The sequence below is a fragment of the Orcinus orca genome, chromosome 4 (assembly GCF_937001465.1).
Source record: "Orcinus orca chromosome 4, mOrcOrc1.1, whole genome shotgun sequence".
Classification (NCBI taxonomy): Eukaryota; Metazoa; Chordata; class Mammalia; order Artiodactyla; family Delphinidae; genus Orcinus; species Orcinus orca.
In genome coordinates this window covers 153,420,576-153,438,929 of record NC_064562.1, presented here as the reverse complement: position 1 = coordinate 153,438,929, position 18,354 = coordinate 153,420,576, and the positions used below count along the sequence as shown (strand labels likewise).

Here is an 18,354-nt window from a genome sequence, read left to right as displayed (position 1 = left end):
GTCCGCTCTGCGCTTCACGGCACGTCAGGCTCCCCGCCACGACACCTCCACAGTCCCGGGCAGTGGAAGCCGCTTCTGGCCCGGCCCAGGGTCGTCTGCCCGGCCTGCTCCCCACCCCTCCCGCACGCGGCACACGACTTGTCCAGCTCCCTGCGGTCCAGGGACGCCTCTCTGTCCCAGAGGCTGGCCCATCCTGCAGCGCTGCCACCGCCCCACGGACCGGCCGTAGGAGGTGCTCACCCGCAGTGAGTTCTCCCCAGGGCCTGTGCCTCTGTGTCCCCTGCACGCTCCCCAGGCCAGTCCACTGACATCCACACCTACAACCGGCTCCCTGCCTAGCTGCACCCCAGCTGCCCCCCGGGCGCCCGTGCCCACCCGCCCCACGCTCCCTCACCTGGCGGGAGGGAAGGTGGTCTGTGTCTGGAGGTGGGTGTCTCCCTCACCTGGCGGGAGGGAAGGTGGTCTGTGTCTGGGAGTCCGGGTGCCGCTGAGCAGCGTGGACCAAGCCCAGGACAGCTGGGCTCTGACCTTGGCTCTGAGAGGCTCCGCAACGCTCAGCACACGACCGAGTACTTCCCGTCAAGCGTGCTTGACGACCGACCCCACGTGCTGCCATGACACCTTTGAGGCCACAGACCCCAGAGGCCTAACCCAGCGCTCCCCTGCTCTCAGCAGCCGTGCTCCCCCCCCATCGCAAGGCCAGCTGCCGCCCACCTGCCCCTCACCCAACAGGCTCCACCTCCCTGCCAGCCCATGAATCCTCCAAACACGCCCACCACATCCTCCGGCGGGGATCAGGGGCACCTCGCCTCTCGTCCCTTCAAAGCCGCTCCCACAGCCCCTGATGGGGCCCCTGTGCCTGAGCGTGGGGGCCTCTTCCCAGGGCTGGGAGTGCACGTGGCTGTCCTGCTCAGCCGTCCTGCACCATCTAGGCTGGCTGAGCGGGAGGCACTCGGAACACCTGGTTCCTCGTCTGCTGGGACAAGGACAGGACCACCTGGCAGCTGCTCTGGGGCTGAGCAGCCCCCTTCGGGGTACGAGTACCACCTACCACCACCCAGAGGGGCCTGGCACCACGGCCCCGACGATCCTGCCAGGTTTCTGAGAAACGACGGTCCCAGGCAGGGGGACACTCACCACACGATGGCCAACCTGGGGATGGTGAACATGAGGGCTGGCTCGTAGTCATCAATCATGTCCTGGGTCAGGTACCCGAAGTCCAGGGCCCTGGCAGGGGAGGGAGACAGTGAGCAGGGGCGACCCACGGCCAGACGGGGGAGGGCAAGGCAGCCGCGCAACCCTCACCCACGTCGGGGCTTGGCGGCCAGCTGCTGGACGAGTCCCGCTCTGCAAGGTCCGGCGCAGGGGGCTGACGCGTGGCCTGCCCCATCTTCCCACTTCCCGACCCCACCGCTGACGGAGGAAGCAGGGGTGAGTGCGAGGTGCTCGCCAAGGGGAGCTAGTGAGGACAGCTATGCTGTCAGGCACCCAAAGCGAAAGGATAAATGAGGAGTAGAAACACTGCTCTGAACCATTTCACACTGCCAAGAAACCCGAATCGCTCTCCTGGATTCCTTCTCTCTTGCAGGTATACGAAACGCTTTCTCTACGTGCGTCAGCAAGCGCTGTTGGCATCGTCCTGTTCTAAATAAAGGGTATTTGTGTCATCTTATTCTTGAGTGACTTGAAATATCTCTCAGCGTATAACAGTGAATAATTCGTCTTTAAAATTAACAAACTGACGATGTGATATTCAAAACTTACCTACTACTAAAGCGCAAGTCACATATAAGGAACATTCTGGGTTAAATCTTAGTCCCAAAGTCTATTCAGAAAATCTGACTTCAAACCTGACCCCACACGCCCCATACAAGCCATGATGAGAATAGTGATGATTCACCTCCAAAACCCAGCTCAGCAAAGGTTCCATCCCGGCCTGTAGGGAAGAAGAGTGGACGAAAGGAAAGCAGGAGGTGGGGAATGAGGGCCACCGGGTGACTCCCGGAACCAAGATGAGGAGACGAAGAGGTGAGGAGATGGGGAGGTGGGGAGGTGGGGAGAAGAGGAGTGGAGGTGAGGAGGTATACAGGTGATGAGGTGAGGCGGAGGGAGGAGAAAGGAGGGGAGAAGATGAGGAAGTGACGAGGTGAGGGAGGTGAGGGAGGTGAGGGAGGTGAGGAGGCGAGGGAGGTTAGGGAGGTGAGGAGCTGAGGCAGAGGAAGGAGAAAGGAGGGGAGAAGGTGAGGAAGTGATGAGGTGAGGGAGGGGAGGGAGGGGAGGGAGGTGAGGAGGTGAGGGAGGTGAGGAGTTGAGGAGGTGAGGGAGGTGAGGGAGGTGAGGAGGTGAGGGAGGTGAGGAGTTGAGGAGGTGAGGGAGGTGAGGGAGGTGAGGAGGTGAGGGAGGTGAGGGAGGTGAGGAGGTGAGGGAGGTGAGGAGGTGAGGAGGTGAGGGAGGTGAGGTGGTGAGGGAGGTGAGGAGGTGAGCATGGAGCCCTTCTCAACCACGTCAGCTCCTCCTCTAGGGTCTGGGCCCAGAGAAAGGGGACACTGGGGCTGAGGAACAGTCGTGTGTGTGGAGGCCCCGTGGCACATGCACATGGTGCCCCTGTCCCGGTGCAGCCCTCACCCAGGCCCCGGGCAGCAAGAGCTCCACCATTCCCGGGTGGCCTCACCTCTCCACCGTCTCACAGAACAGCACGATGACCTCCTGCTGCACGTAGTACTCCCGCGGGGACTTCACGGGCACCATGGCCGACACGTAGCTGCAAACAGAGAGAAGGGAGTGAGGGCCATCTGGTACCTCCCGGAACCAAGGTTATCTTAACTGACAACCAAATGAGGTCCCTCCAGCTGGAGCCCAGCTGCATCTCAGCAGCTTCATAAACACACACCCCCAGCATCACCGTTTATATTTTGAGCCAAAGCTCCTCCCAGGGTCAGGCTTCAAGTAGCACCTCCTTGGGTCCCACAGCCCTGCCCACCCCGGAACCACCACTGCCCACTGCCCCGACGGTCCCCAGCCTCGAGGTAGTGAATGACCCTGTGCAGGGCGGGCGGACAACCCCTGGGCCCCCACGCAGGGCAGGGCCAGGGGGCTCCACCCACTCCCCAGGTGAGAACATTTTTCTGTCACTAACTATTTTTTCTTGTTACGAAAGCTCAGTTGCAAAGATGTGGAGCAGACAGAGCCGGCCGAAGCTATTAAGCTCATTTGTGGCGCCCACTCCCTAGAGAACTGGCTGGAATGCCTGACTTCCTTCTGGGGCCCACACGGCACAGGACGGACAGTTTTCATTAACCGGGCCACCGTGGACGGGCTCTGGGGTCCTGCTTCTCATCTACCTCCAGCGTCTCCGTGTCTGTGGACACCGCGCAGGCCCCTCCCCGCAGTCCCGGGTCCTCCACAGCCCGTCCTGTGAGGGCCCCAGGGACCACGCCATGTCCTTTGCCGCGAGTGGGCGGGAACGCCCCAGGGAGCTAGTGGGGGTGCGAAGGGCAGACCCGCTGAGCTGGAGAGGCGCCGCCCTCACCCCACGGAGCTGGGGGCCCCAGTAGGCCCCCGAGCGACCTCCACTTCCTCCTGGCTCCTGCCGCGTCCCACGTCTGGGCACAGAGACGTGCTGGGGGCGGGGCGTTGTGCTGACCGTGACCTTCACCCGCAGGACCACCAGCGGCAGAGGTGCTGGGCGGGACCCGGCGTCCCTTGCGTCCCTAGGTCGCCTCTGCCCGCCTCCGCCCCTCCCCGTACGCCGTGCCCCCGACCCCCGCGACAGCCCGGAACCAGCCCGCGCCTCCCTCCGCGGAGTTTTCCTGCTGCAGACGCAGAGCCGGCGGAGCTGCCCGCCCCCAGCCCTCCCCACAGGGCAAAGGGTTAGGGTTCCTCGGTCACCTCAGCTCAAACTCTGCGAACAACACGTCGAAGTGCCTCAGCGCCTCCCGCATCTTCTCCGTGTAGGTGTTGAGGTCCCGCAGCGCCTGGTCGCGGAGGGCGCCGCGCACGTCCTCCAGGCTGCGGGTCAGCTCCTTGGCCAGCGGCCGCATGGCCATGCTCTCCAGCTCGCGGTTCATGATGATGGAGCCAGCGGCCAGGCACTGCGGGCGGCAGAGGGCGTCAGGGAGGCCCCACCCGCGTGTCCTCGGCGCCCGGAGCGTGCGGGCTTCCGGAACCCACAACAGCGGGCGCTGAGCAAGCCCCCCCCCCCCCACGGGGCCCAAGAAGACTGTACAGCCAGAGGTGGGACCGCAGGGCAGAGCAACGGCGGGGCTGGGGCGCCTCATCCCGGAGACGCCTCCCAGGCCTCCCTTCCGGGAGCCCCTCCCTCATATTCCTGCCCCCCTCCCCCCTCCGCTCTGGGGCGCCTGCTCCCTCCTGGTTTCTCTTAGATGCAGAGCCATCATGGCGGTGAGAATAAGTGCCCTCGGGTTTGGGGGCTCCATGCAGGGGCCTCCGGGCCATGTGACTTCTGTCCCCTCCCCACCCGGTCCACAGACGCCAGGTTCCGGCCGTACTCCAGGTCCACCGCACCGGGACTGACCGCGACTCCCCAGGAAGTCCAGGCGTTCTAGGAAGCAGACGCCTCGTGTCCCTAAAGGCACCCTGCATCACCTCATGGCTTGCACAACTGCCCCTGCCCCTGGGACCCGCTTTGCAGAGCTGAGCACTGAGGCTGGGGGGAGAGACGGCCTACCCAGGGCCCCAGCAGGGACGCCCAACCAGGTGCGGCTCAGAGGAGCCGGGTGGAATGGGCTGAAAGGGGGGAGCCGGTGGGCATGAGGGCCCGGCAGCATGGGGGAGGGGGGCATTCCAGGAGTCCTGCAGAGCTGAGGCGGGGAGGACGGGGCAGTGCACGCCCCTAGGGTCCCGAGAGCAAGGCCAAGGGGTCGTCTGGGTGTCCCACGGGTCACCACTGCCTGGTGTGAGGCTGGTCCTGCCTCCCCGGGCGGACACCTCCCTCCCGTGCCTCAGGCTCCTCCTCGGGAGGTGAAGACCAAGATCGGAGGGGCTCTGTGAGTGGCGGCTGGAGTGTGGGCCAGGGCGCAGCCGCCCCGCCCCACAAGAAGAAACAGTCCTGCGGGTGCAGGACGGGCAGTGCTGTTCCGAATACCAGCATTATTGTAATAAGAACCGCTTTTAGGCCCTACGTGCCTGGGGGCCTGAGAACCTCATAGAAATCACATGTGAGGCCTCGTGTCTATATTTGCTTGTGTATAGTTTCCAGGGAGCATGTTCTCGGCTCCCCGCCACCCTACAGGCTCAGCACCATCTGTAACCCTTGGAGGAGGAGAAGCCGGGCCCTGCACCTGTAGATGTACACAGGTGAGCATTGTAGAGAAACAGCTGGACAATACCCAGCACCGTGACCCCGGACCCCGGCGGCCACCCACTACCTCGGCGCCAAACCAGAGCTGGCCGGCCAGGTTGTCGTGCCGGATTTCCTCGGGGAACTTGACACAGAAATCCCGTGGGGCGCGGTCCTGGGGGATGCACACATCCATGATCTGGTTAATGATGTTTAACACGTTGTCCTGAAACAGAAACAGTAAGTGCGCTAAGACGCAGCTCCAGCTGGCGGCTGACAGGACTGCTTGGAAAGTCGGAGAAGCAAGCCCAGTGCAGGTTAGGGTGACGAGGTGATGTGGTAGCACACGTGGGCCTGCTCTGCAACTGCTACAAGGAGCTCAAACTTTCCAGAAGTATCCAGAGTGAAGAGCACACCCTTCCCCACGTCCAGGTGTCTAGAGCACCCGCCACGAGGGCTGAGGGCGCGTCCCACGTCAGTCACCAAGTTCATGGTGCATCGCCCTTTGTGACGGCTGTACCTTTCCCTGCGGACCCGCGCACCTGGGCTCCCTGCAGCCTCAGCCACGATGACGGCCCCGAGCATCTCTCTGAACTCCTGTACACAAATTTCTTAGGAGAGAGCTGGAGGAATGGAATTGCTAGGTGGACAGACACACAAAAAGTGGATTTTCACTGCCCACTTGCTGTGCTGCTTTGATTAACATATAAGCCTGTGTCACCCTGGGCATGATCGCGACACAGGCAAGACCTGCTGTCGGGACAGACATCACTAGGAGACCACGTGTAAGACTGGTCTTCTCAAACCTGTTTTACTGCATCTTAAATTACATCGCATTCTTTTCTCAAAATTGTCCTGTTCTTTAAACGTCTACCATCCATTCAGTAGAATTGTAAGAATGTTGAAAGTTTAGTTTGTTTCTTTAATTTGTTAAAGGTAAGATTAATACCCATTCATCCCAGAGAAACTGGAAACACGGGAAAGTGGAGGGGCAGGGACTGTCCTTGGGACAGTGACTGCAGGTGGCACGCTTCCTTCCGGTTCTTGTCCCCGTGGGCTGCTTCCCATCAGCAGCATGGTTGGGATCATCTGTGGACGTAATTTTGTACTCTGCTGCTGTCATTTACTGTTGGGACGTGTTATTGTCACTTTCCACAAATCCAGCTTGTGACGGGGAGCCACGTAAGATTCCAGCACACGGACCATCCTTTGAACTCCCTGCTTCCTCTTCTGCTGGACATTTATGTCGTTTCTAATTTACCGTAAGGCAATCACCACGGCGGTGCCTGACACTGAATTCTGGGTTAGTCCCTCAGAATCCACTCATCCCTAGAAGCACCATTACAAAGTCAAAGAGTGTGACGTGCATTTATAGGCCCTAATTACATTCCACCAAGCTGCTTTCCAAAAAAAGACAGCACACCCTCACCCTCAGCAGTTTCGTATCTCAACAGTCCTCCTCTCCACCCTCTGAGGCTTGAGTTTCATTTTTCTTAGGCAGTAGATGTGAGCGGGAAGCATGACTTTCTAATGCAAACAACTGATGCACTAAACTCTGAAGGAAATTCTGCACCATAAGGAAATCGCACAAAACATAAAAATAAATCCAACCAACATCAAGTGGTCCTACTGTCAGCTCTGTTTAAAAGGTTTTCTGGGTGGGCAGGTCTCTTTCTCACGATTCAACGAAGTAATGAACAAACAGTGGCAAAAATAACAGCAAGGGCTCAGAAAACGTCAGCTGGTATTGAGAGCCAGGAATCTTAGCCCAGCAAGGCGGCAGGGCTTACCCAAAGTTGTGTGGCCTTTTAGTGGCAGTGATCCCACCCTGCCCAGCCCCAGGATGGCAGCTGCCTGAGGGTGAGGGCTTTTTCCCTGCACTGATGGGTCCCCAGTGATAGAGCAGTGCTGAACACACAGTGTCCCTCAACGACGTTTACTGGGGCGTCTGATTCCACCCAAGGTGGGGCAACATGCATGAAATTTACCTCTTCAAACAACAATAATGGAAGCAAATGAGACAGGGGTTGTCCAGACACTGGACGTCAGGCAATAAGTGATCCCAGAGAGAAGAGAAACAAATGAGGTGGGAGCTATGACTGCCCAGTTCACTGCCTGGAGGGAATTTTCAGGTCGTGGCACAGACAGAAGGTACCCACGTGGGATCCAGCAAACTCCCTAGTTGAAGAGACAGAGCTGAGAGCCCGGGGAGACCAAGGCAGCCAGAATCCAGAGGACAGTGTAGCAGACATGAGTGAGCTGCCCAGGGAGACAGCCTCTGGGGAGGCCCCTGAGTATTCATTCAGCTGGGCACAGGGCCGAAGAGTAGAGAAGTTCACGGTTCACAGGGCGTTGGGTAGATACCGAAAGTGTCTTGCCTCAGTAGCGGACTATTCTTAGCCTCAGACTAAACACAGCTCTGATCCTGCCTAACACCTTAAAGAAACAGGATGCAAAAGGATCAAAACATTTCTAAGTAACCAAACTGTATCACAGAACAAAGCTCAAAAAAGTTTATGGAAAAAAATATTCAGCTCTCAGCAAGGTAAAATTCCCAAGGTTGGGCATCCAATTAGAAAATTACCAGGCTTGGGCTTCGCTGGTGGCACGTGGTTAAGAATCCGCCTGCCAATGCAGGGGACACGGGTTCGAGCCCTGGTCCGGGAAGATCCCATATGCCACACAGCAACTAAGCCCATGCACCACAACTACTGAGCCTGCGCTCTAGAGCCCGCAAGCCACAACGACTGAAGCCTGTGCACTGCAACTACTGAAGCCCGTGCTCCTAGAGCCCGTGCTCCGCAACAAAGAGAAGCCACCACGACGAGAAGCCTGCGCACCGCAACGAAGAGTAGCCCCTGCTCGCTGCAACTAGAGAAAGCCCGTGTGCAGCAACAAAGACCCAACGCAGCCAAAAATAAATAAATAATTTTTTTAAAATTATTTAAAAAATTACCAGGCTTGCAAATAATTAGGAAAATATGACACACGATGAAAAGAAAAAGCAACCCATCGAAACCAACCCAGACCTGACAGAGGCGATAGAACAGGGGATGAAGGTAGCTGTCATAACTGACTTGTGTGTGTTCAGAAAGTTACGTAGAATCAATGAAGAAACAAAAAGGTCTCAAACTGATCCAGAGACAAAACTTACAGTATCTGAGGTGAAAACAAAAATACACCGGATGGGATTAACCTCAGATTAGACAGGTCAGAAAAAAAGAACAATAAACTTGGAGACATAGCAATTGAAACTTCCCAAATTTGTCAGAGAGAAAATACCAATAATAATAATAGAAGAGACCATCAGTGAGTTCTAGGACAACCTCAATATGTCAAAATATGTATAATTCAAGACCCAAGAGGAGGAGAACTGAAACAAAAAAATATGTGAAGGAACAGTGACTAATTTTTTCCCCAAATTTAATGACAACTATAAACTCACAGATCCAAGAAGTTCAATGAACCCCAAGCACAGGAAACACAAAGAAAGCGATACAAAGTCACAGCATAATCAAATTGATGAAAACTAATAAAAAGAGAAAATCTCACAAGTAGCAAGAGAAAAAATTGTACATACAAGGAACAAAGGTAAGATGACATTAGCGTTCTCACTGGAAACAATGCAAGTGAGAAGAGTGGAAGAACATCTTTCAAGTATTGAGGGGAAAATGATAACTTAGGATTCTAAACCCAGCAAAAATAGCTTTCCAAATTGATGGCAAGATAAGAATTCATGACCAGCAGACTCGCACTACAAAAAATGCTAAAGAAAGTCTTTCATGCAACAGGGAAAAGACACCAGATGGAAATTGAGATCTACACGAAGGAACAGAGAGACCAGAAAGGGCGACCGCACGGGAAAAATGCAAGAGCCTTTATTATTGTTTAATTTTCTTTGCAAAACATTTGACTGTTTAAACAAAAACACTGACAATATAGTGTGAGTCTAAACACATGTAAGACAAACACGTATGACATAAAGACATACGACTACTTTCAAAGAGTTCGAGACCACCTCACACATACAGTAGGAACCTTACAGGGGCTGATCCCATCTGTCCCTCCCGGATCAGCTGCTGCTACTGCTGCTGTTGCTGTGGGTGATGGGGTGGACAGTAATAAAAATAGTTAATAAAATCTAAATGTAATTTACCATATCAACAAACTAAGAGGAAAGGAAAACACACGATAACCTCAACAGACACAGAGCATTTGAAAAAAATCCAACATCCATCCATTCCTGATAAAACTCTCAGCAAGCTATGAATAGATGGCAACTTCCTCAGCTTGAAAAAGAGCATCTATGAAAACCCTACGATAGCTAACATCACACTGAATGGTGAAAAACTCAATGCTCTTCCCAAAATTGATCTATAGATTAAATGTGACCCCAATCAAAAACTCAGGCTTTTTTGTAGACATCTACAAGCTGTTTTTAAGTTTTATATGGAAATGCAAAGAACCTAGAACAGCCACAACAACTTTGAAACAGAAGAACAAAGTTGGAGATCTGACGCCCTCTGATTTTACAACTTACTTTAAACCTACCATAATTATGACAGTGTGATACTGGCCTTAGGACAGATCAGCGGAACAGACTAGAGGACCCAGAAATAGACCCACACAGATATGGACAAATGATTTTCAACATAGGTGCAAGAACAATTTAGTACAAAAAGGACAGTCTTTTCAGTGAGAAAGGATGGTCTTTCAACAAATGATGCTGGAACAATTGAAAATTCATTTGCAAAAAAAAAATATGAATGTTGGTTGAAAGCTCACACCATATACTCAAGTTAGGTCAACATGGATGAGAGACCTAAATATAAAACCTCACAACTACTGAAGCCCATGTGCCTAGAGCCCATGCTCCGCAACAAGAGAAGCCACCACAGTGAGAAGCCCGCGCGCCAGGAGGAAGAGTAGCCACTGCTTGCCGCAACTAGAGAAAGCCCACGCGCAGCAACAGACCCAATGCAGCCAAATAAATAAATAAATATAAAACCTTTCTTTCTTTCTGAAAGAAAATGAGAAAATTTGATGACCTTGGGTTAGACCAAGATTTCTTAGATATGACACCAAAAGGATGATCTATATAAGGAAAAAATAGGTAAATTGGGCTGCATCAAAATTTGAAACTTAGGCTCTTCGCAAAACTGCTAGGAGAATGACAAGCTACTCCACAGACTGGGAGAAAATGTTCGCAAGTCATGGTCTGATAAGGGATTTAGTGTCCTCTTGTGGTCGTCCCTCTGTGCCTGTCTGTGTCCTAACTGCCTCTTCTTGTAAGGACATCACTCAGATTGGATCAGGGCCCACCCCAGTGACCTCATTCTACCTTAATCAGCTCTTTAAGGGCTCCATCTCCAAATGCAGTCACACCTGAGGCGCTATGAGTTAGGGCTTCAACACATGAATTGGGGGCGGGGCGGGGGACACACTTCAGTGCATAACAACAATCCAGAATTCATTTCATGCTACTGCGCCATCAGCATGATTTCTTAAATCCTTTATGATTTTCTGAAGCAAGAAGGAAAACGAAAACCCGTGCAAACGTCATCAGAAACCACCTGCATACTCATGTGTGTCCTAGCCCACAATTTTCCTGAAGGAAGTTCAGTTTACGCAAAGGCGCATTACTTAGATTCCTTCTAACTGGGATGAGAGTCAGCCCAGCGAGGCTGAACCGCAATGCACCTGCCTCACCCTCCACAGTGCCACACGGGAGAAGCTGCAGTTCACTGGGCCTCTGCTGCGTGCCTGGTCAGGCTGGAGACTTAGCTAGAAGACTCCATTTCGGGTCAGAAGTTTCAAAACACCACACCCAACCAGCCTGTCCGGCTGACCCCAGACAGAAGGTATGACCTGAGCGGCACCGAGACCAACGTGAGGACCCGCAGGGGCCCCCGGGAAGCAGAGCCGGGCCAGGCTGGCGTTGCCAGGCGTGCTCTGCACAGATGCCCCCTGCTCAGCTGAGGGTCCACCTGGTCTGATGGGACCTGGGAGGCCTGAGGTGCCCCCGACAGGGGGCTGAGCCACTACCCAGGGCCGAGAAGTTCATGACCTCTGGGTACTTGGCAGGGGCGTCCACATCCTCTAGAACTGACTCACAGGTGCTGGGAACTTCAGGGGATGGGGGACCAGCTAAATCTGGAGTTGGGTGACCTCCCCAGGGCAACCGTGCTCTAAAATCAAGGCCAGCAAGTGACCCGGCAGAGTGGGCTGCAGCCAGCCGCGTCCGTCAGACCTGCATGTTATCTCGGTTCTCGTGCTGGGATCACACACATCACCCCATGCTCTCGGCCTTTGTCGAAGCCCCTCCCTGACCGCAAAGGCCTGCCAAATGCCCACCTCCCCTGCGCCTGCCTGTGACATCATCCTATGTCACATAGGATGTCACCTCCTATGACATCATCCACCCTCTGCCCAGGGGCACCTCTGCAAGTGAGCGCTGTTGAATGAAGGAATGAAGGAATGAATGAACAAATGAACTGGCAGCATCATGAAGGTCAATGAAAATTAGAAATGGCAAAATGCCTGTTTCGGGGAGTTCCCTGGTGGTCTAGTGGTTAGGATTCCGGGCTTTCACTGCCATGACCCTGATTCAATCCCTGGTTGGGGAACTGAGATCCCACAAGCCGATCGGCACAGCCAAAAAAAAAAAAAAAAAAAAAAAGTACCTGTTTCAAGAGAGATGTTAGAAATAAAAGTGACTTTCCAACCTAAATAGCTGAGCTTTGTAGAAATTCACTGTAGTGCGAGCCCCTGACAAGACAAGGAGCCCCAGTAACTGGCCAGTGAAACAAATGTGACAGTGACAAGCCTTTATAAAGTCTCGGTACACACAGGGAGGCTCACTTTGGCGCCTCTTCTAAGTCCGTTTTCCTGGGGCGGGCAGCTGAGTACAGAGCCAGCACCCAGGATGCCTCAGCCATAACTTTCAGCCATGCGTTTGTGGGGAGAGGAGTCCTCCCAGCGGGCGTGGCTGCCGCCCTCTGTGAGGCCTGCGTGCGAGGCTGGCCCTGGGCTGGCGTCCGGGAGCTGGGGTGTCGGGATGGGGGGCTCCCTGGGCCTCCCCTGCTGTGTCTGTGCTGACACCCTTCCCCCCTCCCCGGGGCTGGAGTTCGGTGTGTGCCCGGCAGAGGGGCCTGCGGAGCCTGCGGGCCCGCAATGAGAGCCCCGGTTCTGCGTCTCTGACGAGCTTCCCTGGGGACAGCGTGTCGCTGGGGGTGGAACGCACCCGCGTGACTCCACGGGACGGGGTTCTGGAAGCTAGCGCCTGTTTCCTCTGGACCTCGCCCCAGGCCCTCTCCCTTCGGTGGTTCTGCTTCACAGCCCTTCACTGCGATGGATCAGAGCCTTGAGTATACGTGAGCCCTGCGTGTCCTCCTGCTGGAAGCCCAGCGTGGCTTTGGGGACCCCGACACAGGGGTCTTCAGAGAGCAGTGAGAAGTGAAAGATGCTTGTGTCGCTATGTGAGCGTGAACTACTTTGGCTGATTTTTATGCTTCGTTTCTCGACCTTTTTAGAGCGGCCTCACACGCATCCACTCCCAGGGCCGTCCCCCCTCTGATTTTCCCTAACGAGGCTCTGCAAGGCACAAGCCGAGTTTCACCCCACTCAGTCACTCTGTGTAACATGCAGTTACAATAGCCAGTGAGCAGGCATAAGCGGCCTTGGGAGTAAACACAGCCCCCTGCAGGGAGCCCCACCCTGTGGTGGGGGGAGGGGGCAGAGAGAGGCCTCCTCGCTGCCAGCGGTAGGCGAGCTGAGGGCACAGGAAGGACATCCTCCGGTGGGGAAGCAGGGCATCGACAAACCAGCCAGTCGGGAGACCCTCCTGTCCCCTTGGTCCCTGGACCCTCCTGAGAGATGGGAATGGGATGGGGTGTACTCTTCCCGCCCCCTCAAGGATTCTGTAAGAACCCTTGATGCTTGAAACACACGATGGGACATTTGCTTCCCCAGACCCACCCCTGTGATCTAGGACGCACAGCCCTCACCTCCCCGGTGGAGACTCAGACTGGTGGGCTGAATACACCGAGCAGGTTCTGGAACTTGGTGAACGACCCAGACGGTCACTTGACAAAACTTGCTTCATCCACGTGCTCTTGTGCTGGTGAAGCCTCCCGGGTTCAGGGAACCGAGAGGAATTCCCAGCATGGTGTCCAGGACCAGCTGAACCCTACAGCAGGAGGTCGCCACCCTGCCAGCTCTGCGGCGGCCCCGCGGGCCGTCGTCCCCTTCCCCGTGCCGGCTCCTCGTCCTCCCACGTTCCTCTCCGAGGGTGTCCCGCGAACCCGCCCCTTCCAACCTGCTCTTGTCCCCGGGATGTCCCCCCCGCCCCACTCCGGTCCGGTTTCCCTCCCTGAGACGGCTCCCCCGGCCCGCGCCCTCCTTCCCCTCCGTCCCGCCGCTCACCTGGCAGGAGCGGAACTGGCTGACGAGCAGCGTGCAGCGCTGGGGGTCCTTCCGCCCGTCCAGACTGTCCAGCTCGGCCGCCACCTGGCTCAGCTCCTCGTCCGCGTGGTAGAACTGCGCCAGCAGCTGCGGGTCCGACCGCTGCGGGGAGAGAGGGGGGTGAGCGCCGCCCGGGGGGGCGTGGCCTTGTCTCCACCGTGGGCGGGGCCCGTCACCCCGCCGGCTCCCCTGAGGCCCCGGAGGCGGGGAGAAGCACCCCAGACGAGGGCAGGGGAGGGCCGGGGCGCGGGACGGTGGAATCAGCGCTCAGAAAGGAGTTTAAGTCCTAAACTAAACTGAAGTGATGAAGGCGGCCGCTGAAGGAAGGGCGCGGCCCGCTCCCCAGCCTCCTCCCAGCGCTCAGCCCAGTTTCCACGACCCAGGAGGTGCGGGGCTTTGTGGCGGGAAACGCTTCTCTCAGAGGCTCACCTCCCACGAAAGGCACGGGGCGTTCTTCTGATTCTGGGTCTTCAGGCGTAACCCCACCCTTGGAGCGAAGGCCCAGCTCCGTGCGCCTCCGCCCGTCCTGCCGGCCACGTGACCGCCCAGGTCTGTCCCCAGCTCCAGCCCCGCCGGCCACGTGCTGTCCTGTCCACACGCTCACGCCCACCCCAGGCCTCGGCGCTGTGCTCCCTCCAGCCGAGGTGCCAAGGGCTGTCCCCTTGGATCTGAGTCTCCAGGATTAGGACAAGCACACGGGAAGGGTTGCAAAGCCCTCAAACATGTTTTTATAAAAGGTGCCCTTCAGGATGGGACAGAGAAAGACACAAGAGAAGGAAAGACACCCAATCAACCCTCGGTTCCCTCCTTCTTCTACCTAAGAATCAGCACATGGCTGTCTTTACACCCTACATTTTGTTGAACATAAGGTAACTTATTTTTGTAATTTCTCTCAGCTCTCTGCTCGATGGAGCCCGTATTCCGCCCCCTCCCCCTACGTGGCCCGTCCCAGGGTGGTTCTTTCCTCCGCTCAGGGGACTTGGTCATTCATCAGTGCCTGACTCTGGGTCACTCGGGATGCTGGCCCAAACCCCTGGTGTGGTGAGTAAGCCCCTCAGGTAGGCTGAGCCGACCTCAGGCAGGGGAGAGGGGGGCTTCAGTGATTGGCCCAGGAGGCGGACATGTGACCCAGGCAGGGCCAATGGGAGACCTCCCTAGGACTTTTCCACAGGAGAGTGGCGGGGATTCACCGATCCTTGCACACACCCAGCAAGGGCACCTGCGCACCCACTGCCAAGGATGCAGGGCTGGGGACATGGCCAGGAATGGGGCAGGTCCAGACCCTGGCCCCCGCCATGGGCTCAGCTGACTCACGCCCAGGAGGGCCACCAGTGATCCCTCTGTGATGAGACAGGAACCAGGTTGGGGTCAGGGGCTGGCAGTACATTTTTGCCCCTTTCCTGTTGTGCTGACCGGAAGGAAAGACGGAAGGAGAGGGTCTGGGAGGTGGGGAGCCGGCTGACTCTCTGAATGGTGCCCTCACCCACTGTCCCTGCCACCCTGAGTCAAGCTCCCCCCACCCCAACCCACATCCCTCCATTAAGGCCCATTTGGACCCACTTCCCACCCTGGAGCCTCCTCTTAGTTTCAGAAGCTGGGAGGAGGGAGAGACACCCTTGCCCTCTGACCCCCCAACCAGGGTTCAATCTCGTGTCTTCAGGGCCTGGCAGACACCTACATGGGGGAGAAGACAAAAGGGAGCAGTGGGGCTTGTGGAGAACTGGAAAGGGCCTGCCTGCCCGGGGAGAGGCCAGGGAAGAAGACAACAGCACCCAGTCCTGGAGGACCCCAGCCAACCCCCACAAGCCTTGCGTGGGCTAAACGTCTCCGTGACCACGAACAGCCTCCCGCTCTCCCTGCGAAGGGCACGGGGTGGGCGTGGTGGAATCTGCCACCTTGGAATCGAGGCACAGAGACAAACCCTTTGGGCTCACCTTGCTTTGTTTTCAGTAAATCAAAGACCTTAAGAGCACACCTACGAATGTGTCGACCATTAGCAAAAAGAGAGCTGAGCACACACACACACACAGCAGAAGCTAGAGAATAAAAAAAATTTTTTTAACCTAACAATTATCTTTATTTTGTTGAGACACAAAAGATCTGTGTGATTTTTAAATTTTTTTTGATTTTTTTTTTGATTTTTAAATTTTAAGTGATATTCTGAGACAGCTTTCCAGCCCCCTCAGGACTGGCATTTCCAAAGAAGAATCCAAAGTTCCCTGTGTCTCCCGGGGATGCCAAGGAGCAGCAGGAGAATCTTAACCGAGTGCGGCCGCCATCCTCACCCGGACACCCCAGACGCTAGGGAGACAGAACCTCCAGGCAGAAGTCCAGGAAATGAATGAACACAACTTACAAAACTCAATCTGTGCTGATTAACAGAATCCAAAAGAAAATTTTGGTGCTACATTTCCATTTCTAAGTATGCAGAGAATGAAGCAAACACAGCAGTCTCCAGCTGGCTCATCACTCAGGACTAAATCGGTCCAGCAGGGCAGGGTCACCCTCAGGCCAACTTGAAGGCCTGCCGACTGGAGGAAGGTAAAGATTCGGAACAGGAACTCTCTCTCTTTGGTTTGAATCAGGAAGCCTCGTTCAACAACATTTAAAATCAAATTATAAATTAGCCTTTATTTATTTATTTTATATTTATTTATTTATTTGGCAGCACCAGGTCTTAGCTGCGGCATGCAGGATCTTCGTGGCGATGTGCGGGCTCTTAGTCGCGGCATGTGGGATCCAGTTCCCTGACCAGGGATCAAACCCGGGCCCCCTGCACTGGGAGCGCAGAGTCTTAACCACTGGACCACCAGGGAAGCCCCTAAATTAGACTTTTAAATGTCCCTAAGTAAAATGTCCACAGCAAAGAAAATCAATTGATATAAATACGAAGAAGTACTCACCCAGTGTTGAAATAAAAACTATAATAAAATAGAGCCCAGTAGGAATGTCTTTTTTGGCACACGATGTCAATATTTTCTCACAATAAATTCATAGCAATGACAGATTCCAGTGTTACAAGACAAAAGTAAAATTAATGAAGGTAGCATTTAGCTTAGGAGGTTAGAAGAGTAGTGAACAAGCAGCCCCAAAGAAGCCTCAAACACCCCAAAACACAGCAGTACTGAGTCAGTCCAAAGTGCAAAGGCTGACTAATTCAGAACTAATTTTGTTAAGCTGATGAAATTATCCATTCATTCAAACACCTGTCCTGTGATGCAGGATGGGGATGCGGGATGCAGATGTGAATGCAGATGTGGGATACAGGATGCAGGTGGGTGTGAGCTCAGGCCCCGCCCTCAGGAGCCCGTCTGAGCCAGGCATGTGACAATGCTGGAGGGACCCAGCCTTTGTGAGGCTGGCCAGCTGGGCTGCGGCAGAATGTGGCATGAACCGCGAGTGTCCCTAGCCCGGTGCGGAGCACTGCTTGTGCCTCAGCGGGTGCCACCCAGACCCCTCTGTGAGGTGGCCCAGTGTTGACCCAGATGAAGAAGACTAACGGCCAAGGTCACATCAGTGGACACGGCAGGGCTGGCAGCCAGCCCAGGTCTCACTCTAAGGATACTCAGGAGCCCATGTGGGAGAGAGGAGGAGGTGAGAGTGACCAGGGCAGGATCTCTCTCACGCCTCTCGCTTCCCAAATAGGAAGTAAACACTGCAGCGGAAGAACCTTAGAAGGATGTCTTGTCACTGCAGGGCAGCAGCGCGGTCACAGCCAAGCTCCAGGAAGGGAACAAGAAGAGAAGGCAGATGGTGGGACAGGTGGGCGGGACAGATGGCAGGACAGGCAGCACGGCCAGGTCAGAAAGGACCAGCCCCCTCACGCCCGCCTCGCAAGCTCAGCAATGGAGTGCAGCCCCGGTTGCGCAGAGTCCCGGCCCCCTGCCCCGCCAGCAGCCCCCCAGCAGCTGTCCCAGGACACGACCTGGGCTCCGAACGCTGGTTCCCGAGACGTACTACCCCACGGGACCCCCACCACCCTGACACTCAGCAGAAGAGAGCCCTGCGGATCTCGCTGGACCCCCAGGTGGGCCTTTCAGCTGGACAGAGCGCAGGGAGCTCAGGCGTGAGGGCTGGGTGCCTAAGAGCCCAGCCCAGGCCCTGGGCCTCGCTTGGACCAGTTTTCCCGTGAAGCCTCGGACTCCCCACTCCACACCCAAATCCAAGAGCATCGCAGAGAAACCAGCGAAAAGCCTCAGGTCACACACACCCTGAACCTGGCTGCTCCCCGTGCTGTGCGTCCGACCACCCGCTGATCCTCAGGCCCTGGGCACGGGAGAAGCTGACCAGGCCACACTGGACTGCCAAGGAAACCCACTGACCACTGGTCACCAGGGCTGGGACCCCTCACTTCCTCCACTCACTCACCCAGACCCTCCTGCGACTCTCCACCACACTTCTGTCCCCTCTGAGTTCTGCAGCGCCCGGCTGGCCATGACCCATATCCCCAAGGTCGGCCTTGTCCACAGGAGTGCGTCGGTACACAGCACTGACCTGGCGGCACCGCCAGCCACCATCAGCGGATCTGGCGCCCCAGATAGGCACACACTCCTGTAGTCACATGGTGGCAGCCCTGCCATCTGGCCCGTGGA

General features: G+C 55.9%; 1 protein-coding gene across 16 annotated transcripts in view; it reads right to left on the bottom strand.

Annotated features, from left to right (window-relative positions):
* Nucleotides 1-18,354, bottom strand: part of ZFYVE28 (zinc finger FYVE-type containing 28) — a 109,096-nt gene that overhangs the window by 45,385 nt on the left and 45,357 nt on the right. For 15 of the 16 annotated variants that reach the window (XR_007476848.1, XR_007476860.1, XR_007476859.1 and 12 more), the window contains exons 1-6: nt 18,131-18,282; nt 13,724-13,864; nt 5,388-5,525; nt 3,889-4,091; nt 2,672-2,761; nt 1,138-1,227 (exon numbers count right to left, since the gene is read on the bottom strand). Coding sequence is in view for 3 of the 16 variants with exons in the window: in XM_049708819.1 (XP_049564776.1) it covers nt 1,138-1,227; nt 2,672-2,761; nt 3,889-4,091; nt 5,388-5,525; nt 13,724-13,864; nt 18,131-18,205 (737 nt within the window). In the remaining 13 variants the exon portion in view is untranslated. Of the gene's footprint in view, nt 1-1,137; nt 1,228-2,671; nt 2,762-3,888; nt 4,092-5,387; nt 5,526-13,723; nt 13,865-18,130; nt 18,283-18,354 lie in introns of those variants that run through there. The other variant, XM_004265176.3, reaches the window with a different exon arrangement.